Source organism: Hyaena hyaena, unplaced genomic scaffold, assembly GCF_003009895.1.
Source record: "Hyaena hyaena isolate Hyena2069 unplaced genomic scaffold, ASM300989v1 scaffold_481, whole genome shotgun sequence".
NCBI classification, from domain to species: domain Eukaryota; kingdom Metazoa; phylum Chordata; class Mammalia; order Carnivora; family Hyaenidae; genus Hyaena; species Hyaena hyaena.
In genome coordinates, this window is record NW_024081121.1 from 1,327,876 (window position 1) to 1,354,907 (window position 27,032).

General features: G+C 39.7%; 1 protein-coding gene, 1 long non-coding RNA gene and 1 other non-coding gene across 3 annotated transcripts; 1 reads left to right on the forward strand and 2 right to left on the reverse strand.

Moving 5' to 3' along the window:
- Nucleotides 1-2,049: 2,049 nt before the first annotated feature.
- EEF1E1 (eukaryotic translation elongation factor 1 epsilon 1) lies at nt 2,050-19,599 on the reverse strand. The gene is made up of 4 exons (XM_039254398.1): nt 19,470-19,599; nt 14,085-14,285; nt 9,518-9,613; nt 2,050-2,335 (listed from the first exon to the last, which is right to left on the reverse strand). The coding sequence occupies exons 1-4, from the start codon at nt 19,554-19,556 to the stop codon at nt 2,195-2,197; spliced, it is 525 nt and encodes a 174-aa protein (XP_039110329.1). The 5' UTR covers nt 19,557-19,599; the 3' UTR covers nt 2,050-2,194.
- LOC120246807 lies at nt 10,894-11,000 on the reverse strand. Its single transcript, XR_005532153.1, has one exon. It is a non-coding gene; the product is annotated as a U6 spliceosomal RNA (small nuclear RNA).
- LOC120246787 lies at nt 17,184-18,985 on the forward strand. Its single transcript, XR_005532145.1, has 3 exons — nt 17,184-17,369; nt 18,580-18,650; nt 18,737-18,985. It is a non-coding gene; the product is annotated as an uncharacterized LOC120246787 (long non-coding RNA).
- Nucleotides 19,600-27,032: the final 7,433 nt, after the last annotated feature.

Consider the following 27,032-nt stretch of genomic DNA (forward strand, 5'->3'; position numbering starts at 1 on the left):
CATGCCAAGGTTGTTGTATGCCAGTCGTTATTTTGAGGGCTGGATATGCGAAGAAGAGTCTCTGCTCTCATGGAATTAACACTCCGGCAGAAGAGGGGGAGAATCATAATGGTACAGGAACGTCAAGGGCCAGAATCAGGGGTCGGAAGAGGTGCGTTAGCCAGGATACACCTGACTTTCAGAACAAGACACAGTTGAATACTGAAGAGAGTATGAGAAGAGGTGAGAAGGGCATCTCTGGCAGAGAAGAAATGACCTAGGAGGCACTGGGCAATATTTCTACACGGAAATGAACTGTTCCTATTTTAGAAGCTGAGGACACTCTCCGACCTTTGCTTACTGGAGCCAGGTCTTTACGTTTCTGCCATCCCCTCATCCTCTAGACGCAAGTCAGTGACAAAGTCCTGGCTCCCAGCAGCACCGGATAACATCTGTGGAAGCAATACCGTGCACTTGCATAAAAACCTGACCAGCAGACGTAAGGGTGCCTAGGACTCACCAGGTAGATGTGGGAGGAGGGCACATTCAGCAAAGAGGTAGACAGGGGTCCTCCTGCCCCTTCCTTACGGCTGACCTAACTCTGAAGGGAACGAGGGAAACATCCAGAACGGGAAAGCTGGGTGGCCCATCTCTCAGCTATCCAGTCTGGCCTGCTCAACTCCCCCAGCAGTCTTGGGGGCAGAAGAGAGAAAGAAGTGCTGGGGGACAGAGGAATTTGCGGCAGTGCCACACCACACGGACTGCCTGCGGCCCACCCGGCTGCAGGAGAGGTCTGGATGGAAGGTCGCAGCCTGGGTCTGCCTCTGTTGTACATACACTAACGCCCAAGACGGACCTGAGCCCTCGAGTCTCAGTGTGCAAATACAAGCGTACGGTTTCTAATTTAAAGGCAGTATTATAAAATCAAAATGCTCCTAAAGGGAATACATTTTGAGATTTAGTCCTATAAAAACTGTCCTGTTTTACAAAGTACTCACACAGTTGGCCTCTTAAATCTGACTTAGTAACAATAAAGGACAAAAATAGAGGTGGGGGGAGTGTCTTACAAACAGAAAATTTTACTGATAGACATGGGCTCTATGTTAGGCTTTTCCACATATATTATCTCATTTAATCCTTGTAAGTTAGAGTGATCTTTATTTTTCTAGATAAGGAAATATGGTCAACTGATTTGCTTTGGGTCATAAAGCTAGTAAGTGATAAGAGCAGAACTAAAGCAAAGGGCTGCATATTTCCCAAATCTCTGCTTTTTTCACTTGACCTTTGAACTGTATACTACTTAGATTCAGCATCACCACCAAAATATCAGTATTAAACAGTAAAGTGCTCCAAGGCTCTATATTTCTTATTATTTGGAAATATAAGTTCTTTAGCTCTCAGTAACTGATTATTTACCCAGCGAGTACATTATAAAATGTACAGATCTGTTAATAATGTGCCTCTTTGTTCTTTACGGTGCTTCAACAGCAGCCTGAGTTGGCTTTTAGTTTAGAAAAATCTAGTAGGTTGTCAAGTCTAAAATTGGTGGGAGAGCAAGAATTTCCCATAGTGTCTTCAGCCACTGCCTATTCCAACAAACCCAACAACAAAAGAACCATTAACTTCACCAAATGTATCTCATCCCAGCACCCTCCACGGCATTTCAGTGGTTTGTTTCACCTCAATGAATACTGACTACAGGAAAGAAAGAAACAAACAAAAAAGATTTTTTCAACCACATTTACTGGCTCACATAAATATTTGAAAACAAATCCATCTGTCTTCCCTTTCTGTATCCTTGGCACAATTTATTATAGTTTTTAGTAAACAAATTACTGTAAATATCCATAAGCGGAAAATGAATTTTAAAATACGAGGGAGAGGTCAATAAATAGCCAAATATGTCAGCCACTGAAAGGACTATTTTTTCCCTTAAGAGTAAGCCACTGATTTGTAAGTTGTACTAAAGTAAGTTTCATCTATAAAAACAAGGTAATGGATAACTTGATCTCAACTCAAAGTTTTCACAGTTGAATTTTTACGTAAAAAAGCTGCAAAATTTCAACTAAAGACAGAAAACATTCAGGTAAGTTTATTCTATCAACCCCAGCAAACAAAGAATGACTGCATATCAGTTTACGTTAATCCTCTGGTCCAGAATATACTTTCCACTTAAAATATTTGTAGCCACGCTTCCGTATGTCCTGGATAGCTTCTAGTGGGAATTAGTATATAGTCTGTTCTTGATGAAGACAACAGCGGACAGATGCTGTCTGATCCCTGGGTGATGCTGAATGTGACAAAACCAGCGAGACACATTAAGATATTTTTCCTTTTCTTGAACTGTCAGATCAACCTAAGTAGAGATTAAAAACACACACAACACAGACATTACATAAGAACAATTATCAGTATCATTTAGTAAAAGATAAAAACTGGGTGGGGGGGGGTGGGACAACCCAGTTCTCAAAAGCCAACATATTTACATAGGAGTAAATGATTTTAGTCACTTACAAGAGCCATTTGTTTAATGCTTTTATGTTCAGTTTAACACCAGATATGCTTTCTAGGGAACTCTCAAATTTTGAACAAACGCAAAATTTATATTAATCCACCATCTGGAGGCCCAGAGAGTTTGTTTTTTACTTTACAGGAAAGGAAGATAGGAGAAAGTTAGAGAATAGCTCCCAAAAGGTTAGACATTGGTTCTTCCTACTATATATATATAATATATATATCTTTTTAGCAAATCTATAAGAAAGGTTTATTAGGATCTAACATGTTTAACAAGGGAATACTATGTAAACTCTAGTATACGTGGTATATACACATATATACACACATTAATAGATAGCTGGTGTGTGTGTGTGGGGGGGAGCGCGTGAGACTATCACTTCCTTTCTATTATGTACTCAGGAAGACAATGACCCTCTTAATTTCAAGTGATTATTGCTTATTACAAGAAGGAAGGGCTATTTCCAGTGGCATAAGCCTCAGATGAACAAAAGACCTTTTCAATCTTGTTTGCCACAAAGTTGAACTCTATCTCCACTGTGTGCAGTGGGTCACACAATTTCCTGTCAAGCTACAAGAATGCCAAGAGATATCTGCTTAAAGAAAGACGCAACAAGGACAGTTGGTGCCTATCATTTTTTCACTGGGCTCAAATTCCAAAGAAGGTGACTCAATGAACTTTCTCTAAGACAAACCTTGAACTAGACTCACGGAGAGCTGTCAGGTAAAGAGAGCTAGTGGGGCAGTAACTGAGAGCCATGGCCCATGATTATGAGTAGTGTAACTCCTTCTGCTGTTGCTGAATCAACATTTATTCAGATGTTACAAGTGTCTATAAAACCGACTGAAATATTTTACACAAGGAAAAAACACCTCCTGTGGTTCAAATCCATTGGCAGTCTGCTTATTGGCAGACTTATAAAGTCTGGCAGACTTATAAAGTCAAATCCATTGGCAATCTTATAAAGATGGCCCTTTCAGTGAGGGAGATGTCCTGTGGCTGTTCGGAATTTAGCATATACTTGTGTCTACAGGCAAATATTCCGCCTGGGTCACCAAAACTGAAGGACAAATCACTCTGGTATGCAACATTTATTGCAGAAAATAAGGGTGATAAAATTGAAAGGTAGACACATAGTATTCTCTCAGCAGATGTTTAATTGAACTCATATTTCCATTTTATATTTATTAGAAGGCTATTAAAAAAGCAAAATTGATACAAATCATCTTGCCTTCCTTTTTACCTTTGACCTGAGGATACTATTGTATCAATATCTGATCTTTTAACATTGTCTTTGGTAGTCTCAAAAGTCCATCTCTGTTGGCTCACTTTACTTAAATTATCAGCAGTGAGAGTCTTCTGCTTCTGCTACATAAAAAATTTAAGTTTCAGGTTCAAATCCTCACATATAAGCTGCTACACGTATTATGTATTCATCTTGTTTAAGGCAGTGTAAGGTTGCAACTAGTTGTCAAAAATTGTTACTATAACTGTTTCACTTACAATATAATTAGTCTATGGCATGGAGATAGAAAATGAACACATTAGTCAAGAAAATTGGTCAAGACTGTCTATATGTGTGTCTGTGTGTATGTGTGTACAGTACTTTTATATATAAAAGTATATAAAGTACTTTTTACCACAAGAGATTTCTCCATTTCCTGCTTCTCACTGGCCTACATGTGGCTGTCTATAGCAACGATGCTTGACTCTTTCTACCTAATCATCCTTTTTATTTATACTGGCTCTCTGTACCTGGTCTGAACTTTAAAGCCAAACAGATAATATTCTTAGACACTAATTTCCCATGAAGGCACGTGAGAAACACTCAAGTGACCCATTCCAGATCAGGGTGAAAGGCTGGTTTGCTCTCTTTCCAACTGGCACCGTGCAACTTCTGGGACGTTCTTTATGGCTAGTGTTCCTGGACAGCCCCACAGAGATCTCTTATGCTTTTCCTTCCCTTCCTAAAAGAACGACATACCTCCACTGACTTCAAAACAAATGTACTTTAGTTGATAACAATCTGATAGTCGACAGCATACCAATGCTACAAAGGATTTTAATAATCCTGAGCAACAGTCTGCTCACAGGGACTGCTATCTACGAGTGCAATCACTTTAGGAAAGCAATGAGTCACTGGTATCATAATAAACAGCTACTCTAACTGGCAGTTTAACAAAGGGAGAACAAAGTACTATTCCTCAACGGGAATTAAGATAGACCAGATCTTATAATTAGAGTAAGTTAGCCACAACTAAAGTTGGGCTTAACCTGAAGCGAAATTCTATGGGATTATCTGAGGACTTGGAAGGTTCCCTGACTGCTGTTTTGTGCACTGTGCTGATTACTCATGAAGTATTTAATAGCATGAACAAATAGACAACGGAATGCACGACAACAAGGTAAGTATATGCCACCAAAGCAATCGAAGCACAAGAAACTGTCTGATGAATACGAGCAGGTGGCCGATCTGAACTGCACGTTGATTCTGCCTGAATTAATACCCAGTAATCACCTTTTTCTCACCTGGATAGATTTACATCTAACTCAGCAGGGATGCCATTTAACACCACAGTGCAATCCACCACAGTAGAGGGTTTAGTCTGCAAGGGCCTCCTTGAGAAGGTGTTTACTCCTCTGACATATGTACTCTGCCTGCGCTTGGACCGGGGTGGGAGACATGCTTTGGTTACGGACTCATTTCATGAAGCCAAATGGAGTACTTGCTAGATGATTTACATGTTATTCCACTGACTTTCGTTTTGAAAAAGAGAAGTATAATATCCTTCATTATAATATCCTAAGTCGCTACATGTAAAGAGGATATACATTCCAAAATAAGAAATACAAATAGGCACGGATCACCAAATATTGTTAATGTAATCCTAGTTTTAACACACTGTGTTGAACAAAAACACTTCTAAACTGCATGAAACCCAACGCCCTTGGGAGCACCCAAATAACTTGCGGTTCATGCTATGAATATTTTACATTATGTTGTTCACTCTGCTGGCAAAGAAATTCCATACAAGCTCCTCTTTCTCAGAGTATTTCCTTTCCCTACCACATGACATGATAAGCTAGTAAACACACACTCAGTGTGCAAGAGTTACACTTTATTACGGTCTTTTTAAAAATTATTATTAGATGGGAGAAATGGCTCTCCTCAGTGAGAGCTCGATGCAACAAAAAGTTCGACCGAGTGATGGCCCGGCGGGCCCTCAACAGCCGGTGGCTAGCACCACACATAGGGTTAGATGACATTTCTCCTAATTTTAAGCTTTAAAATGAAATTGTGTCACACTTAAATGTTTTTATAATGTCAACAAGGGTGTTGTGGTTGTTAGACAGATGTTGTTCTTGTGCCCCTATGGGAAGCAGCCATGCTCTTAGCAGTGAACTCTCCCTCAGGTCCAGCCACAGACACCTTCTAGTTGAAAGACTGAGGTTTCACCGGGATAAAGACATGTAGATACCATAATAGCAAACTCTCTTCAGCTTGAAGGCTTTTGCATTTTGAAATGAGGTAAACCGTGCCATGTTACCCTTCTACATTCAAACAGCTACTAAAATATTTTGAATCTAGAATGGAATAAAAGGAAGCTGGGGTGATCAAAGAATTTCAGCTCTATTTAAACTGTCTTCACACTCAAATAAGATAATTTTAGATTTAATCGCACTGAAGCATAAAACTAAAGATCACACTATAAAGATTTACAATCTAAAACAGGAAATACAAACAGGAAGAGATTGCTAAGTATTGCTGATCTCAATAAGCATCTAGTTGTACAATGCATTTGCTAAGAGCTGGGAGGTGGACATGACATTTTTCTTCCCCAGTTCCCTTATTTTGCTTGAAATGGAGTCTTATCTCTTCTGAGTGTAAGGAAACTTCTGTCCCACTTTATTCTTGTTGTATCAGTAATGATTAATAATTATTAATAACCCTCCTTTCACTGTCAAAAGTGTTGTTCTGGATGAGAAATCATAGGATCATTCTACTTAAATGCAATATTTATATTCAAATTTATCATAAGTTTTTAGTTTTTTTTAATGTTTTTTTTTATTTATTTCTAGGAGAGAGAGAGAGACAGCATGAGCAGGGGAGGGTCAGAGAGAGAGGGAGGCACAGACTGAAACAGGCTCCAGGCTCTGAGCTGACAGTCAGCACAGAGCCCGACGTGGGGCTCGAACCCACGAACCGCGAGATCATGACCTAAGCGAAAGTCGGACGCTTAACCGACTAAGCCACCCAGGCGCCCCTATCATAAGCTTTCTGAGACAATGAAAATTTCCTTAGATAGCTAAAGCCACCCAAATCCTGCAGATGTTTTTCTGACAATTTCATGATCCTACATTTTACTTTATTCCATCTGCCTCTTTAATTGTTCACATAATATTCTGACCAGGAAGTAGCCCTTTGCTTTATTCAATAATTCTCTTCCTGTAAAATGGTCTTACTTCTTTGAAGAGAGCAACAGTTGCTTGAAAACAGAGTTTTAGATTTCTTTTAGGTCTCTTGAGAATAGTAAAATGGGCAGCATATAATAAACTCAGTTTAAGCATCGTAATAACAGAGACTATTGGGCTGAGTGAAAGAATGTACTAGGTGGCTACGGTGACAATGTTATAGAGCTGAGCACAGTCCCGCAGTGATCTTAGAGGAACGATGCTTAGTAAGTCGAGTAAATCCAACTGAGGAATTAGAGCTTGAGAAGGGGTGAAGAAAAACTATCGTACGAAACTACTATATCGTATCATGGTATTTGACGGTGTATGAGGGGCATCCCTATGCATTGTGACATTTGCAGCAGACGACAGACTTGGTCGTGGCGCTTCCAACACCCAGGCGGTCCCTGCACAAGCACTCAAGTTTCCTAAGCAGTAATTTCCTTCTCTACAATAAGAGGGTAGTACCACTAGTTCTGTCTCCTTTATATGAGGTACAAGGAGAAAATATACATAAAACTGAAAAATAGAGAGATGTTAATTACGTTAGCCGATATTTACGGAGGGGAGTGCAGACAGTATGCATGTGTGAGGCATGATGTCGACAGAAGTGTCACAGTCACGAACCACCACAGTCTCTGACTCAAGCAGTTTACGATTTGAAAGGCAGAGAACTTTCCAAGAAGAGTTACAGTGAGAAGTGAAACAAGCCAGAGCTGAGGGAGCCTGGGAGGCATTAGGAGAAACTAAGGACCGAGCACTCGGCAGGCTTCAGGAGCCGGAGGGGACCCTCCTCCCCCCCCAAGAAATCAGCGCTGTAGCTGAGTGACACCTGGTGGAGTGTGAATGAATTCGGGAGGAAGATAAGGGCTGGGGCAAAAGAGAAGAGCTGTGTGAGGGCCCTCGCTCAGGGAGCACAGGGTGAGGGACCAGGGAGTATGTTATGGCCAAGAGAGAGGCGTGTGGGGAGAGTAACGATGATGAGGCTGGCAGGGTCGAGATGAAGAAGGGGCTCCTGTCCAGGCAGTGAGAAGCTACTTCATTATTTTGAGAAAGACACATTCATGAGAAAAATCGCTTGGGTGGGAATGAAGATGGACTGTATGAGAGGAGACTGGTGGCAGGAGGCCATTTCAACAGCCCTGACAGAAGATAATAATGAATTCTGGAACTAAGGTGCTGTCACTCGGGATCACAGGAAGACATATGAGAGAGGCATCCAGGAGGTGGAAACAAAAGAACCTGATTAATTGAATGCACGAGGCACAGAATACAGAAAATGGGTTATTTTCTTCCACAGGGGAGAAGATGGGTGTTGGGAGGAAGTTTCAGGTGGAGATAGACGTAAGGAAGCCCAGATTCTGAAGCCCAACTGTCACTAACTGTGTGATCTCACAGAAGACATCTGACCTCTCTATGCCTCTCTTACTTCATCTGTGAAATGGGGATGATAATAACAGTACCTACCTGATTGGGCTGTTATAAGGATTATGGGAGTTAACGTTTACAAAGTATAGAGAACATAGCAAGTGCCACATAATTGCAAATATATTTAGGACAGGAATCAATTTAAAGAGACTGACCAGATAAAGGGGAAAATTGCAGTTGTGAGGAAGGAAGGATATAACATTTGACAAGATCCAGAAATAGGGTAGGAGGGGGAGTTTAAGTGAGAAGGCAGAAAAGTGAGACAAGAGGGAGTTCAAGTAAGAGGGGAGAAAAGGGACACAGGAGGGATGTATGCATGGGGGGGTGGGGGAGGGCTGGAAGATGAGAGCATCCAAACGAATAGTCTCCATCTTACAGCTGAAAGAGGGAGGAAGGCTCCGAGATAATGTGAAGATAAAGTGGGAGGGAAACGGAGACATTAAGGAAAGTGCTAAGGGTCTGGACGTGTGCCTGGGAGGAATGAAGAGCTGATCAGTATAAATTTACAGTAGCACCAATCTGTAGCTTTCTTTCTGATTTCTCCAAAAGCCCTCAGCCTGGACATGGGAGGGAAGCATTTATTAGAACTGCCCAAGAGGCAAAGATTTACAGGGAGAGGGTGGTGAGCGTACAGTGGAGCAAAGAAGCTGTAGATAGTAGTTAGAGTATTTGAAGGTACACAAAAGGGAGTCCAGGTCGGATGGAGAAAAAGTATACAGGTTTGGAAAAAGGGAAGGGACCCAGTTGCTTTGGGTAATGATGGGATGAGTAAGAGATTAAGAGCTAAGGAGCAGGGGTTGTTCAGAAGACAGAGTACTGGAATTAAGAATTAGAAGGAGAGTGGGAGGGTGATGATGGGGGGCCAGTCTAGGCCATGATGACGGTGAAGTCCACAGAGTAGCAAGAGAAGTAGCTGTGAACAGGAGCAAAGAAGAGAAAGCTAACAGGTCAAGGAACAGGAAGTTACTGCATTTGATGGATTATGTGGAAGGAATATGTGCATGTGCATAAGGTACTTTGTATACAAATAATTCATTTTTATTTGAAAGGTGAAAATGCAAGTTTGATTTCAATTCAAGGCAAATAAAAAAAATCACTGTGAACATTACAGAGAAAAAAGCTAACAACTATTCAAATACTCACTACAAAGCGATGGAGTCCATAGTATAGCAGGATATCTGCTAAGGTAAAGTTATATCCTGTAAGGTAGACTTTATCTTCAAGATATGAATTAAGATCCTAAGGAAAAGAAAAAAAAAAAGACATATATCTAAAAGGCAATAATAATTAAGTTAACTACCATAGCACTGGATTTGGAACATTTAGAAAACTACTAGGAAACAAAACACTGACTTTTAATTTAATAAACTTCATTTCTGACATTAATAGATTCAGATTCATTCAAACGAATAGATCATAAAGCAATCGCCTCATTTTGAAAAATAGGGTAAATATTATTAGTCTTATTTTAAAGAAAAAAGAAAACATTAAAAAATGTTGTTCAAAATACCATCTATGACCATCTATCTCCCCAGGGTTGGGGAGACCATTTTGTAAATTATGCTCATGCTAGATTTACTTTTTCAATCAAAATATAAAAAAATCTCAACGATTTCTTTTTTTTTTTTTACAAAGTTTATTGTCAAATTAGTTTCCACATAACACTCAGTGCTCATCCCCACAAGTGTCCTCCTCCATGCCCATCCCTCCTCCCCCTCACATCCATCAGTCCTTAGTTTTTGTCAGCATTCAAGAGTCTCTCATGGTTTGCCTCTTTCCCTTTCCGCCACCATTTCCGCCCTTCTTCTCCCCCTTGGTCCTCTGTTAAGTTCCTCCTAATCCTCCTATACGTGCAAACATATGATATTTGTCCTTCTCTGCCTGACTTATTTCGCTCAGCATAACACCCTCAAGGTCCATCCATGTTGCTACACATGGCCAGATTTCATTGTTTCTCATTGCCATGTAGTATTCCATGGTATAGATAAACCACATCTTCTTGATCCATTCATCTGTTGATGGACACTTAGGCTCTTTCCATGTTTTAGCTATTGTGGAGAGTGCTGCTATGAACATTGGGGTACATGTGCTTCTATGCCCCAGCATTTCTGTATCCCTTGGGTAAATTCCTAGCAGTGCTATTGCTGGGTCATAGGGGAGTTCTATTGTTAGTTTCCTGAGGAACCTCCACACTGTTTTCCAGAGGGGCTGTACCAGTTTACATTCCCACCAACAGTGTAGGAGGGTGCCCGTTTCTCCACATCCTCGCCAGCATCTAGAGTTCTCTGATTTGCTCATTTTAGCCACTCTGACTGGCGTGAGGTGGTATCTCAGTGTGGTTTTGATTTGTATTTCCCTGATGAGGAGGGATGCTGAGCATCGTTTCATGTGTCTGTTGGCCATCTGGATGTCCTCTTTGGAGAAGTGTCTGTTCATATCTTCTGCCCATTTCTTCACTGGGTTGTTTGTTTTTCGGGCGTGTAGTTTGGTGAGTTCCTTATAGATTCTGGATATTAACCAAAAATATGGAACGCTTCACGAATTTGCATGTCATCCTTGCGCAGGGGCCATGCTAATCTTCTCTGTATTGTTCCAATTTTAGTATATGAGCTGCCGAAGCGAGCACTCAACAATTTCTCTTAAGAGTACTATACAATTTAGTGGTTTGCTGTATTTTTTATATATGTATATTTAAAAAGTTTTAATTGCAATAGAACCATGTTACCATCTTAACCACTTTGAAGTGGATTATTCAGTAAATATCAGGGGTACTCACACTATTATGTAACCAACCTTCAGAATTTTTTCATCTTACAAAACTGAACTCCCCATCTCCGCTGACCCCAGACCCTGGCAACCAGCATTGTTTCTAGGCACTGACTACTTTCAATGTGGCAAATAGGTGGAAACAGAGAGTTTGTCTTTTTGTGACTAGCTTATACTTAGTATAATACCCTCAAGGCTCAGCCATGTTGTTATATGAGTCAGAATTTTCTTCCTTTTGGAGCTTAATAATATTCCATTGTTTATATATAATGAATTTTGTTCATCTGTATATCCATCAATGGACACCTGGGTTGTTTCCACCTTTCCGTTATTGTCAATAATATTGCTATGGACATGACTGTACCAATATCTCTTTAAGACCCATTATGAATTATTTTGGGTATATATTCTTAGAGTAGAATCCATATGGATGTTTAAGCTATAAAGACTCTCAAGGTTGTCATCTTTAAAGACTAAAAAACTACAATTAAATATTTTTGATTACTGATATAAATCAAATGGTCCCTACCATATTACAGAATTTTCCATATTCAGAATATTCACAGAACTAATGTTTGATGTTCATTTCCTTTGTTTTAAAGAAGTCTTTCCCATGCCACTGCCAAATATTGCCATGCCAGATATTTCCCCCTACAGAGTTCTGAGTTTTCTTTTTTCCTAAGTAGTTTTAAACTTCCTAATAATATTGAAAAAGTGGTATAATAAGCAGCTGTACATCCTCTTTCTAGATTCAACAAATGTTAGTGTTCTGCAATGTCTGCCATTTTGAAATTCTGTATTAGCTTAATTGTGAGCCATTTAAACTTAGAATCATGGTTTTATCCTGAAAACTTTATATAGAGAGTAAGAAGTAAACTCTTTCGTAATATCCTCTTAGCGAAAGTTTTAAAAATAAGTAACACAAAGATAAACAACTTGGTATAAAACTGGGCAAAGAACACACATAGAGGCAAATTTTTAAAGATCATTTAAATTCTGGTACAACTATATGATGCAATACTAACAGGTTATCAAAAAGGTAGTATAAATAACTATTTAGGGACATAAAAGATACAACTCACTGTCAGTGAACAACAAAAAAGCAAGTTACAGTATCCAATAGCTACCCACTTTTAAAATAAAGCGCACACATGTATATACAGAAAGGAAAAGCATGGAAAGAACACAAAAGTTCAATAAATATTTGATGAGTAAACAGAAGTGTTAGTAGCAGTTCTTGAAATTTTTCTCCTTATTTATATTTCCTAAATTTCTTTAATATTTATTGCCTTTAAGATAAAAACACTATCATGAAATAGCAAAAAGCAAAGCAAAACAGGAGATAACCCTTTCTCATCTATGCTCAAGTGGCCAAAAAAAATCACATTGCAGTCCATTATACATACATCTGTCTCTCCCGCTGGTCTGAGCTCTGTAAGGACAGGGGCTGTGCCTGAGGGGTCATCGGATCATGAGCCCTTAAGAGCTGCATCTGGCACGTCACTGCAGGTACAGATTAGGAAACTGTGGTAGGGCAAGGACAACCAAATCACCTGTCCACTTGTATATTTCAAAAATGGTAATATCTCTGGTCAGATTCTCTTGATTGGAATGTCAAACAATATTCATAGATCCCAGACACAAGGTTTTGGTGGAATTACTTCCATGTTCCTGATACCAAAACTCTGAATACAACTTTGGACTTCTAAACCCAATTCAGTGAAATTCTGATCATATCTTTCAGAATTAAGTCCTATTACTATCCTTTCTTCTGGAAAATTACAATAGAGTGTTACATTTGCTTGAAATCTCATTCACTTAGAGGACAGACATGCTTGCTTCCCTCTAGAAATGCCGCTGAGCATGGCAGAGGCCAGCAGGAAGTGTCGGTGTGGATATTAAGCGTCAATAGTTGATCAGAAAGCACCTATAAAGAAACAGGGTCTGAAATTTACCAGTTCTCTTGATGATATCTATCAAGAATATAGCTTAAACCACTTCCACCAGAGTGATAAATGAAAAGCTTTTAGCACTATGAGACCTTCTCACACAACTTACACTACCAATTTATATAATAATGGGAATAAAATTAGAAAACAAAAAGGATTCCTGCACTGGTATGTGGTTGTCTGGATGATTTCTAAGATTCCTTCAAATTCTAAGCTTCTATAAATTTTTTTAATCTGCTTTATTTTTATGTAATAATTAATAAAACATACAGTTTGGATTTTTAAAAAATTTTTAATGTTTATTTATTTTTGAGAGCGGGGAGGAGCAGAGAGAGGGAGACACAGAATCCAAAACAAGCTCCAGGCACTGAGCTGTCAGCACAGAGCCCGACATGGAGCTTAAACCCAGAGACCACGAGATCATGACCTGAGCCAAAGTCGGACATTTAATCAACTGAGCCACCCACATGCCCCGGAATGTTATTTATTGTTGGTGACTCTGGGGCCTTCTTTAGAAAGAAAATACAGATCTTAAAGCAGTAAGTCTCAAAGGAAAAAATGTGGGCTTTCTCAGATCAATCTAACAGCGTTTTTCAGTAAGTCTCAAAGATTCTGATTCCCTTTTTGTCCCTGAGAAAGTACTTTACTGCTGAGTGGGGGGAAAAAAGTATTAAAACATTACATTAAATAATAATCATACAAATAACTGTTGACTCTGATGAATGTTATGAGAAAAGGCATCAAGAACAAGGACCTACATCTGTTAGAGAGAGAAGTGGTTGAGAACATTTCTGAGGAAGGGGTATCTAGCTGAGATGTGAAGGGGGAGGGCTGGCGGACTCTTTCTAGCACAGGTAACAACAGGTACAAACTACCTTGAGGCACAAGGAAACAAGAAGGCCCTAACCTCAGCTACAGACTCTCAGGGGGAAGAGAGTTTCCTGCTACTAACAGTTCATGCGTTTATTGTAGCCTTTACAGCAAAGTCATAGTACCTTCAACAGAGTGCGGACATCATCTTTACTGGAGTGTCCGTCCACACGAGTTACCCGGTACTCCAACCACTGCTGAACGATCGCTTTTTCTTCCGCGGTGCTCCCAAGCAAATACTCTTTGTTGGCCTGCTTGACAAGATGGGCTGCTATCGTAGTCAGTCCTGTTAGACTCGGACCATTGTTTGTTTGAAGAACTGGAATCTTAAAAAGAAAAAATTCTTCAGATAAACTTAAAAAAACAAGTACCATCATGATTTTAAGTTCTAAGTAATCAAATCCCTCACTGTTTTTTCAAGACACTCTAGGATTCTACTCTAAGGTACTAAAGTATATACAAATGAAACTCACCAAAACAGTAGTTATATTATTTACAATTTGATAGCAGATGCTTGGAGTGAAACTGGTCATAACACTGCAAACATTGGTATGCCTCTACATAATTTATAACTGTGCCTGTACCAGAGGAAAAAATGGAAATCTAATAACACTGCATTAATTTCAATCAAGTCCACCAATCCTCTATTTTAGCAAGATGAACATACTTCAATAAATTGGACTTCTGTAATAACAAAAAGATACAATTAACGTAACACTGACTTAATGCTGATGTAGTCAGAACCACCAAAGGAGATCTAGGCTGCTTTCAGTGATATGTGATCAAATTTAATTAGCTATCTCATTAACTAGGTATAGGCTATGATGTGACTTGGTTGCCATGAATTGCATATCCATTAATTCTGGAATTATGTAGAGTAAGGTCACTATTGGCCAATATTTTATAGTTTTAAAAATGTTCCAAAATATAAATGATTATAGTCTGGGCTTCAGGTAATCATCTGAAAAATAATCCCATTTTTGTTTCCCTTATTAGCACAAGTAATACAAAAGGTCAGCTTATAAGAAATTGCTCATTTGTTTAAATGTTTTTGATGTACAACCAAGCAAAGACCTATGAGAAATTTAAAAGAAAATGGGGGGAGGGGTGTCTGGGAAGCTCAGTCGGTTGAGCATCCAAATCTTGAGCCTGCTTGGGATTCTCTCTCCCAGTTTCTCTGCTTCCCTCTCAAAAATAAATAAACTTAAAAAAAAAAAAAAAAGGAAAGAAAAGAAAATGGAAAGTATCACCTGATGGGGAGACTGACCAATTACAAAAAACAAGGGACACCTGGGGGCCTCAGTCAGTTAAGCGACCAAACCTTGATTTTAGGTCAGGTCATCTCAGGATTCCTGAGATCCAGCCCTGCGTCAGGCTCCTTGCTGACAGTGTAGAGCCTGCTTGGGATTCTCTCTCTGCCCCTCTCTGGCTCACATTCACACATGCGCGCGCACGCACTCGCTCTCTCTCTCTCAAAATAAATAAATGTTTTTAAAAAAGCATACAATCTAAACGACCCAAGCAAACCAAAAAAGAGTATTTTCTTGAGAAGATGGCTGCTTTCTGCAGTCACTAAATAATATCTGTACTTGTAAGGTAATTTACACTTTGGAGGGCACTTTCATGCTCACATTTAGATCAACAAGACCTTGTGAAATATATAGAGAGATTAACATTTTCAGATACAAATTCAAAGGTTACCTCCTAAAAATTAAAGCAATAAAAGGTACTTTCTGGTTTTTCATTCCCTTACCTACTTCCCATTCACCACTTACTTAGCTCCTTGAAATTTCACTTTTGCCTTCATACTCAAATGAAGTCTCCACCTCTAAGATCACTGATAATACCCTTTAAAAAATGCATGGAGGGGCGCTTGAGTGGCTCAGTCAATTAAGTGTTCGACTGGCTCAGGTTATGATCGCACAGTTTTAAGTTTGAGTGCGGCACCGGGCTTTAGCTGTCAGCACATCTGGGGGTGCTGGTAATGTTCTATTCCTTGCCTGTGTTGTTATCCACCTGTGTTCACTTTGTGGTAACTCATCAAGATTTATTCACTTTTCTGAATGTATGTTATACTTAAAAAACAAAACATTAAAAGAACTTGCAAACAATGACAGTGTGTGGGGAAATGACATTTAATTCTAAAGAGGATTATTTGTAAAAATATATTATCCACAATCCTACCATCCACAACTCGAAAATTCCCGGCTACCTTCTCATTTAATCATACAGATTCTAAGTTGGTAAGTAATCTCATCATCATCTTACAAAGAACCAGATCACCTGCTTTGTAATGGCAGTCAGGGTTTGGATAAAGTAAGACTGACACATAAAGTCCATTCTCTTTCCTTTATACAGCCTAAAGTACACAAATCTTGTGTAGATGCAATCATGGAGCACATGCTATTTTCATATTATTCTTCGAATGCCATGGTTTTCTAAGTAATCACCATCAGTGGGTATATAAGTAATATTCCAATGTGCTGCTGTACCATAAATTAATGAACCATTCTCATATAGCTGGATCTTTGGATTGTTTTTGATTTTTTTTAAAAATTTCCTTAAATAATCTCTACACCTAATGTGGGGCTTGATCTCATAACCCTAAGAGATCAAGAATCATATCCTCTACTGACTGAGCCAGCCAAGTGCCCCTGGATTGTTGTCAATTAAAAAAAGTTTTTTAAATGTTTATTTCTAAGAGAGAGAGAGAGAGCGAGCGAGCGAGCGCACAGGCAGGGGCACGTGCGCTAGAGAGCAGGTGGGAAAGGGGCAGAGAGAGGGAGACACAGAATCTGAAGCAGGCCCTAGGCTCTGAGCTGTTAGCACCGAGCCTGATGTAGGGCTCAAACCCACAGACCACAAGATCAAGACCTGAGCTAGTCAGAAGCTTAACGGACTGAGCCACCCAGGCTCCCCTTCAATATTTAATTACAGTAGTCCTCTCTGATCTGTAGGGAGTATGTTCCAAGACCCCCAGTGGATGCCTGAAATCACAGATATGCCTGAAATCACAGATATGCCTGAAATGACAAACCTATGCATACTATGTTTTTTCCTATATATAAACACCTATGATAGAGTTGAAGTTATAAATTACGCACAGAAAGAAATTAACAGCAATAACTAAAAATAAAGTAGAACAACTATAACAATATAATGTAATAAAAGTTAGGTGAATGTGGTCTCTCTCTCTCAAAATATCCTACTATACTCACCCTTCTTGCAATGATGTGAGATGACCAAATGCCTACGTAATTAGATAAAGTGAGGTAGACGGCATCAGCATTGTGACATAGTGCTAGGCTACTCCTGACCTTCTGACATAGAATCTATTTCTGGACATGACTAACCAAAGGTATCTGAAACCGCAGACACTGAAACTATGGACGGGGAGGAGGTACAGACAGGTGACTAATGTGTAATTGGTAATGTTGCAGAGAATGCCTTCTTGCTTGATGTGGAGAACAAAGGCAAAAGAAAAAAATTAAACTTCTTACAACTTACAACCCATTAATAAGTCCTTGAGAAAGGCAGAGTGACCCTTCCTCTAGAAATCCAGCTCAATGTTAATACTTTGCATTGGGGAAAAGGCAACCTAAGCTTAACATTAGCCCAGAACCTTAAAGTCTCATATGAAAATTCCTTTGGAAACTTCCTTTCTCTCTATTCCAACCCCCCTCCCCCCCGACCCCGGCCTGAGATATATGTTAGTAATCATCTTCCAAGCGTATGGCCCACTGATAACACATCTGAAGGGGCTCAGAAGGATTTACTAGACAGTAGTAAATGACCTTTTCCTAAAAACGGCTAGCCCCTCAAGCTCCTAAAAACCGTGACTCCAAATCCCTCAGACACGTAGCCCCAGTGCAGCTCTCTGCCCAAGGGTCCTGTCCCCGTGCTTTAATAAAACCACACTCTTTGTACCAAAGACATGTCAAAAATTCTTTCTTGACGGTCCGCTCTGGAACTCCAACTTTTCACATCATTGCTGGCTTACTGTTGTCAACTGTCTTCCTCCCAAAATGACTGAAATCCTTTCATATAATCCCATCCCTTTTTCCAAATATATAAACTGAAACTTTCAATAGCTACCCTCTGCTAAGACCAAAAAAAAAAAAAAGTTTTAATTAAAATAAAACAAGAAACCACACTCTGAACTCCAAAGCCCTCACAATTGTCCTCAAACTGTAATTTTGGGCTTACTTTGCATTGCAGCACTTTTCATATTAGTCTATCTCTTGCCCCAAACTTCCCAATCTTTCCTAATTTTGGTCTTATACCCTTAAATAGCAACTTTTCTGTGAAGTTTACAAACCCAACCTCACAGTTAAAAAATTAACTTTCTCCTACACATTCCTCAACAGTGTTTTCCTCCATTTAGTATATATTCTGTTCTGCCCTAAATTGCCAAAGACTGTTTCTCATACTAGATAGGCCTCCAAGGCTCATGTCTTGGCGATGTTCTCTAAAAAACAGAAACCAAACTAGGGAATAGTGGGCGAAGGGAAGAGGTCAGTAAGAGGCCACAGGAAAAAGCAAAAGCAGGGCTTGTCTCCAATGTCTACGCTGCCACCAGTCTATGGGCTGATCTTACGCCAAGTCCCATTACTTTTCTAGGTTTCAGGTTAACTTCTGTACAGAAAGTACACTAGGACTGCTTTTTTACCATGGACCAAACTGAAGAAAAGGTAAGAAAAACGTCACATGGAAAAAAAAATCTCAAAAGGACGAAAAAAGGATCTAAAGTTGTCTTCCTACAATCATTCTTTTCTAGTACCTTCCATCCACGTCACACAACGATGTTTATGAAACACCAAAGTTCTTCAACGCCCTGAGAAATCTGAGTCCTTATGCATTCCTAGTTCTACGCACGTTGCACACTTAACCTGAAAAACTCAGAAAAACCTTCTCTGAATCTCCCCGATTGGACTAAGGCCAATCAATCATGTGTTCTCTCGGACATCTACGCATCAGGGTAGCATTTTTCACTTATTGTAATTAAAACAGCAGCAATGTTTGTTCACCTACGTAAAAAACCAAGCTTCCGCTGGAGGAAAGAGTGTGTCCGTCTCAACCACTGCTGCATTCCCCCGCTCCAGCACAGTGCTGCTTGGCATCCTGTTAGCTCTCTGGAGTGGATGAATGACACTGAATGAAAGGTAGTGTTCTAGTAAATGCCGTCACTGAATGCAAACGCGGGGCCTCCAGCCTGGTCTCTCTAAGGAATCTTTGAGGGCCCTCTTCGCCTTCCCAGAACGGGATGACAGTCTCCCAGGAGAAAACGTTCAGGCCGAGCCCGACGCGGGGAGGTTCCCCTCCACCCTCTAGGAGCCAGGGCCGCCGGGGAAGGCCGAGGGACGCCAGCCCTTCCTGCGACGCAGACACGTGGGGAGAAGGAAAGCCGCATCCTCATTCTGTGCGCCTCTGCCGGCCAGCCCGTCCTAATTGTGCTCAGCCGACCCCGCTCCTGTCCACCTCTTCCTCTCCACGCCACCCCCGTTTCTCACCTGACGCTCGCCCTGAGCGCTGTATTTGTTCCCTTTACTCAGCCCCAGGGATTTCTCCAGCAGCTTCAACTCGGCGGCCGCCGCCATCTTCCGGCAGGAGCTGCGGGCAGAGGCGGGACCAGGATAGCAAGGATCTCTTGCATTGGCTGGAAGGGAACGTCCACTCCCACCAATGACACCAGCTATTGGCTGAACGCAAGGGGGCGTGGAAAGCTCGCTGAGCGCAGAGGCGGGGCCAAGGTAAGGGGCGGGGCAGAAGGATGGGTGTGAGACAGGTGGAGAGGTGATGGCAAACAGCTGTGTGAGTTCTTGGAGCTCCTGAGCGACCTGGCAGAGCGTGGCCTTGGTGTCGCAGTAGACGGAGTCTGCCAACTCCAAGACGGCAGGCTGTTGTTCTGGCTGCCAGAGTTAACTGGTTAGCTGATTTGGCACGCGAAGAGACTTTTTCTGCATAATCGGAACCAAGATTTAATTTAGTTTGGCTTAGGAATCTGAATTTGAACAAATTGAATAGCAAAGAGTTCACAATCTATGGAGTTTCTAACATGGTGTTATTCATAGGAATGTTAATTGCGTCGCAATGTTGTATTGGAAAAATTAATTTTCCTTCTGTCTATCTACAGCGTAATAGTAACAGCAGAAAGATAAATTTAAAGATTATTTATAGAGCATTGGTATGTTAGATAGCGTCAGGTAATTCCTATGGCCCAAGAAAAGCAGCCATTAATAGCTTTAATGAGGGGAGACTGGCTGGTTCAGTCGGCTAAGCTTCCAACTTCGGTTCAGGTCATGATTCCGTGATTCATGAGTTCAAGTCCCACATCTGGCTCTGTGCTGCCAGCTCAGAGCCTGGATCCTGCTTCTATTCTCTCTCTCTCTCTCTCTCTCTCTCTCTCTGCCCTTCCACCCCCCATCTCTCTCAAAAATAAATAAAAAGTTTAAAAAATAGTTTTAATGAACTTTATTTGCAATGCCACAAAGATAAAGTAGTGATGTAATTTATGTAGTTTTTGGCATGTAAATAAGCGTGCACACATTTCCCCCTTGAGCCGCTATTATTCTTACATCTTCAAAACAGAAAATGGGTAGCATATGTTGAAGCCTTGAATTGCCAAAAGATTTCTGGAAAGGTTCCCCCCCCCCCCAAATTGAAGAGTGAATAAACAAAAATGAGAAATGGAAAAGAATTATTACAAGATAGTTCATCACTAAATCAGAAATATGGAAGTCTCATGAGGAATACTGCCCTGTGTGACACCTTCCTTATTCCAAAATACTTAATGAGTTTACACTGGCAGCAGGATTAAATGTAAAGAAAAGAGAATTTGGTCAAAGCAACAGAAACAAAGTACAAAGGAAATTCCGGTATAAATGGATTGTTGCACATCTATTTTCTCTTTACTTTCCATATACAAAGGATTGAGTGACTATTTCACTATTGCTAAAAATGTCAGTACACTAAGAAAATTCACATAATCTATTTTCAGTAATTAGGTTCAGTTTCTGCTTATAATAAAACATTTTTTTCTTAAATGTCGCTGTTAGGGTTGCCTGGGTGGCTCAGTTGGTTAAGCATCCAACTCTTGATTTCTGCTCAAGTCATCATCTCACAGTTTGCGAGTTAAAGCCCAGCATCGTGCTGACAGCTCAGAGCCTGGAGCCTGCTTCAGATTCTGTGTCTCCCTCTCTCTCTGCCTTTCCTCTGCTCACACTCTGTCTCTGTCTCTGTCTTTCTCTCTCTCAAAAATAAATAAACATTAAAAAATAAGGCTTGATCTAAATAACCTGAACTGATGATTTGAGTTTTGGGATGAAGATAACTGAATAGATATTCCCCTAAATGATAGAAGTGATCGTTTTGGGAAGTGAGAGTGGATTAATGGGTAGAATATCACCTTTTATTTTATGTACTTTGACTTGAATTATTGCATAGATGTTGTAATTAAAAAGAAAATTTGTTTTAATATAGAAGGTTTCCCTGCAAGCCCTGATGGCTTTTAATACTGAATTTCTTTTACTCTCTAGCAGTCTTACTTTTGTTGTGGATTTATGACTGGGGGAGAAAATTTAACTGCTGCAGTGCTGCTGAGACGAAAAGGAAGGGAGGTGGTGACACATAAAAAGAGGCAAATTTAAACCAGATTTCAGGAGGGGCACCTGGGTGGCTCAGTCGGTTAAGCGTCCGACTTCGGCTCAGGTCATGATCTCACGGTTCGTGGGTTCGAGCCCCACGTCGGGCTCTGTGCTGACAGCTAGAGCCTGGAGCCTGTCTTCAGATTCTGCGTCTCCCTCTCTCTCTGACCCTCCCCTGCTTGCGCTGTCTCTCTCTGACTCTCAAAAAATAAATAAAAAACATTAAAACATTAAAAAAAAATAAACCAGATTTCAGGAGCCTGAGGTTCTGTTCTCTATTCAGCACTAACTGTGTTACTCTCTCTAGGCAGGCAGTTAGCCTCATTGAGACTCAATTTCCCTAAACATAAACCCAGTGGGCTTGAACTCTCTCTGGTTCCTTTTGGCATTGATATTCTCTGTCTTTCAGTGTTTAAGATGAGTATGTATTTCACTTTTTGCCTTAAAGTGAAAATGTATTTTTGTCTGACTAAAGTAATTTTGTAATTGTAATTTTGAAATGTAACTGCATCAGTAAAGCAATTTTGTATGGTTGGCTGGAAAGCTTTTTGTTGTGGCCAACTGTGGTATAGAAATATCATGACTTGCTTGTTTTAAATAGAATTTAGGGGTAGAATTAGAGAGAGGGGCTTAGGTGTCCCTGAGATACTCTGTATTCTTTTTTTGTTTTTGTTTTTTAATTTTTTAATGTTTATTTGTTTTTGACAGAGAGAGACAGAGTGCGGGAGAAGGAGAGGCAGAAAGAGAGGGAGAAAGAATCTGAAGCAGGCTCCAGGCTCTAGAGCTGTCAACACAGAGCTCAACGTGGGGCTCAAACTCACAAACCACGGAATCATGACTTGAGCTGAGCTCGGACGCTTAATCGACTGAGCCGCCCATGCTGCCCAGTACTCTCTAGTCTTAACACCAGTAGATGAGAAAGACAATCAGAAATGCTTCATGTGGACAGGGCAGGCTTCATGGGCATACATACTTAGAAGGCCCATTTGCTTGGTTTAATGCTCTGCTATTGCTATCTTGAAAATCATTATAGTCTTCTTATTTAAAAAAATTTTAAGTTTATTTATTTATTTAGGGGGAGGGGCAGAAAGAGAGAGGAAGAAAGAATCCCAAGCAGGGTTCATGCAATCAGCACAGAGCCCAACATGGGGCTCGAACTCACAGACCCGTAAGATTATGACCTGAGCTGAAATCAGGAGTCAGACACTTAACCGACTGAGCTACAGGAGCTCCTATAATTTCTTTTTAAAGGGGCACCCATATTTTTCCTCACATGTAAAGCATATTACCTTTGCTTTTTTAGTTTAAAGGACTAAGAAGATTCCGGGAAGTATTTGAGGTTTTGAAATTCTAAGTCCAGGGCTCAAATATGTCTTTATAAATGGAGATCTAGTTCAGAAGCTTCAACATGATCTAATGGCTGCCTCTGCACCCATTATTTGCCTCCAGAGAGAAACACATACTTGCTGAGCACTATTCTGTGTGTGTTCGGTACATTAGCATAACTTATGTCATTTAGTCTTCACAACAATAACAGGAGATGTGTGACCTCCAGGTATGATTCCAGTCAGGACTTTTGGATACAAACAACTGTATCTACTCTGCTTAAGCATACAAGGGAATAAATGAAGGGCTTTTAGGAAGTTCACAATAATGTTAGGCTAGAGGCTGGAGAAACAATCTCAAATCTAGGATTTTAAAACCAAGGTGGAGGATTGGCCTGTCAGAAAACTTGTATCCCTTACAACATGACCACAGAGTACAAACACCAGAAATTAAATCTTACTGCAGCTACTACTGCTACCAGCACCAATGCCAGTTCTGCATGAGGAACATGGCCTTAAAATCATTGAGAAACTTCCCTTTCATCAGTGCCTGTGGAAGCTGGCTGCCTGGGCAACTAACTTTTCCAGCCTGCTGAGTGCATGGTGCCCTTCCTTGCTTCTGGATCAAAGTTCTGATTGGCAGAAATTAGTCACTTGCTTGTGTCCAGGTTGTAAGCTAATCCGAGAAATTGAGTTTTGACTTCAGTATTCAAGGGGAATTGATTTTACACTTATCTCTGATATTGTATCTAAATGATTGAAATAATGGAGGTGATCAGTATACAATGCTTATCCGCTCTGCAATTTGGAACAATATAACTATAAAAAATGCAGGGGTGCCTGGGTGACTCAGTTGGTTGAGTGACTGACTTTTGATTTTGGCTCAGGTCATGATTTCATGGTTTATGAGATCAAGCCCTGCGTGGAGCTCTGTGCTTGACAGTGTGGATCCTGATTGGGATTCTTTCTCTCTCTCCCTCTGCCACTCTCCCCAACTTGCACAAGTGTTCTCTCTCTCAGATAAAAAAAATATATAACTATCAAAAACTATAACTATTTGTAAGACTATCAAAAATGGGAAGATAAGATGAAGAACATACAGAAATGAGAAGAGCTTGCTGACTGCCCTGTTGGTGTTAATTAGAAGAAAAAAGCTTTTACTTTAGGTGCTGAAGGAACAGGAGGGAAGGAGAAAGAAAAGATTTCCAGCTAATTCGAATATTGTTCATGATAGGTAACTGATAAGCAGTATCCCAAAGAAGAGATGATTTGATCAATATACAAAGGTATTATTCTAAAGGTAACCTTAGAACAAAAATATAAACTTGTCCTAAACACCAAAAGAAAGAGACAATGCAAATAAATGAAGTCTGTCTCGACCAATATGATAGAAATGAGGCCGAGTATACAGATTATACTAATAAATATGTAGGGTTAAATTCACCTATAAAAGGATTTTAGAATTGGCTGACAAGCAAAATTCACAGTATGTTGTTTATAAGAGCACATCCAAGAAACCACAAAGGGCACTTTATAATGCTAAAGGCTAAAGATGTATACCCCATATTATATACCCCAAAATGTGACAAAATTTTCACCAAAGCAGATACAACAGAAGTTGGTGGGAGAAATAGAAACTCAGGAATAGTAGGAGCCATTAGTATAAATATATTTCTCCCAATCTGAGCCAGAACAAGCGGGAAAAAAATCAGGAAGAATATAAAAAATCCAGATAAGATAATCAGTAACATAGATCACATGCATAGGTACAAATCTCTGAAACCTGACAAATAGAGAAAACACCTTATGTGTTAGTTTTCCTATGACTGCTGTGGCAAATCTCTACCATTCTGGTGGATTAAAAGAACAGAAATTCATTTTGTCACATTCTGGAGGTTAGAAGTCCAAATCAGTTTCATTGTGCCAAAATCAAGGTGTCAATCACCTGCCTCATTCCAATATTCAAGGCCAGCATCCTCAGATTTCTGTTCCATATGCACACAGCCCTTCTTGTATGTCAAATCTCCCTCTGCCCCTCCTTTTTTTTTTTTTTAACGTTTCTATTTATTTCTGACACAGAGAGAGAGACACGTGAGCAGGGGAGGGTCAGAGAGAGAGATACATACACAGAGTCTGAAACAAGCTTCAAGCTCTGAGCTGGCGGTTAGCACAGAGCCCGATGTGGGGCTCGAACCCACGAACCGTGAGATCATGACCTGAGCTGAAGTTGGACGCTTAACCGACTGAGCCACCCAGGTGCCCCTGCCCCTCCTTTATAAAGTCACCTGTAGTTGGGTAATAGGGCTCAGGTGGATAATCCGGGATAATTTCTCCATCTACAAATTCTTAATTGTATCTGCAAAGACTTTTTAAATATTGCTATATAAAGTAATATATTTCATGTTCTAGAAATAAGACCTGATAATCTTGGGGGAAGTTGTTAGCCTACTATATCTTCATTTCGAGTGCACATGAACATTCATGAAAATTCATTGCATCTTAGGTCACAAAGTAAAGAAATAAATTTGAAAAGTAATAAATTCTAAAGAATAAAAATAACAAAAATGAGACTTTTTTTGACCACAATGCAGTAGAGTCATAAACTAAGAATAAAATAAAAATTTAAAAAGACTCCTTTTAGAAATGTAAAAATGGGGGCTCAGTCGATTAAGCATCCGACTTCAGCTCAGGTCATGATCTCACAATCTGGTCTGTGAGTTTGAGCCCTGCGTGAGGCTCTGTGCTGACAGCTTAGAGCCTGTTGTCTGCTTGGGATTCTGTCTCTCTCCCTCTCTCCCGGCACCTCACCCACCCACATTCTGTCTCTCTGTCTCTCAAAAATGAATAAGTATTAAAAAAAAAAGAAACGTAAAAACATTATTAGCGACTCTTGGATCAAAGAGGACACACAGGTTGAAATAGCAGAATATTGTGGATCTATGAATACAGTAGGAGAGGGAAATTTATACTATGAAATATTTATATTAATAAAAATGAAAAATAAATTAAAATTGAAACATAGAGAAGGAATTTAAAAACAAGCCAAAAGAAAGCTCAAGGAAAGAAGTGATGACTATTAAAAAATGTGTAAGGAAACAATAATAACAACAAAAGAGTAGAATTTATGAATAATGTCAAGTTGCAAAAGTTGAAAAATTCGCAGAATTAAGAAACCAACAGCTACTGCATGTAGTGAAAGATATACAAGGGAGAAAGCATAAATACACGAAATTAGAAGTGACAGGAATTTTTAAATCATAAGAGATTTATTTTGTGTGAGTCTCTAAATGAATGTATACTTAGATGAAGCTTCCTAGAAAAAATTTTTTGAATTATTTTCTGGAAAAATGCGACTTCAGATTGACACAGTGAGAACAGAATCCTAAAGAGACTAATAGTTACTATGCAAGAAGTAAGAGTAGTGAAAGAGTTGCCCCGTGAAAAAGTACCAATTCCAGATGTGTTCACAGTGGCAGTCTACGAAAATTAAAGACCAAATCATCTCAGTGCTGGTGAAATTGTTCCAGAGCATAGAAGGAGAAAAACTTGGAAATTTGTTTTACAAGGAGACAAATGCATTGATCCCTAAACCTGTCAAAGGTTTTTCCTAATAAAAAAACTACGGAACAATCTGGTCTACATATATATGTAAAAATCATAAATAAAATATTAGCAAACAGAATCCAATTGCATATTAAGAAAATATATCATGAATAAGTGGATTTTATTCCAAGAATGCTAGGGTGTTCCAACATTAGGAAATCTGTTAATATAATCCATCATATTAATATGGCTAAGGAGAAAAATCATATAATCATTTTGTAGGCTCAGAAAAGTCATTTGACATTATTTAATACTCATTCACATTAAGAACACTCAACAAAATAGCAATTAGTATACATATATGTGTATGAGTGTGTGTGTATGCCAAAATCCCAAATGTAGCAGTTTATTTTTTATTTAAGGGAAAACATTAGAAGCTTTCTGATTAAAATCAGGAACAAGAGTGCACACTGTCTCCACTATTTCATAACATTGTGTGAGAGAGTTTTAGCTAATGCATTTAAGTAAGAAAAAGTAATTAGAGGCATACAAATGGAAATTA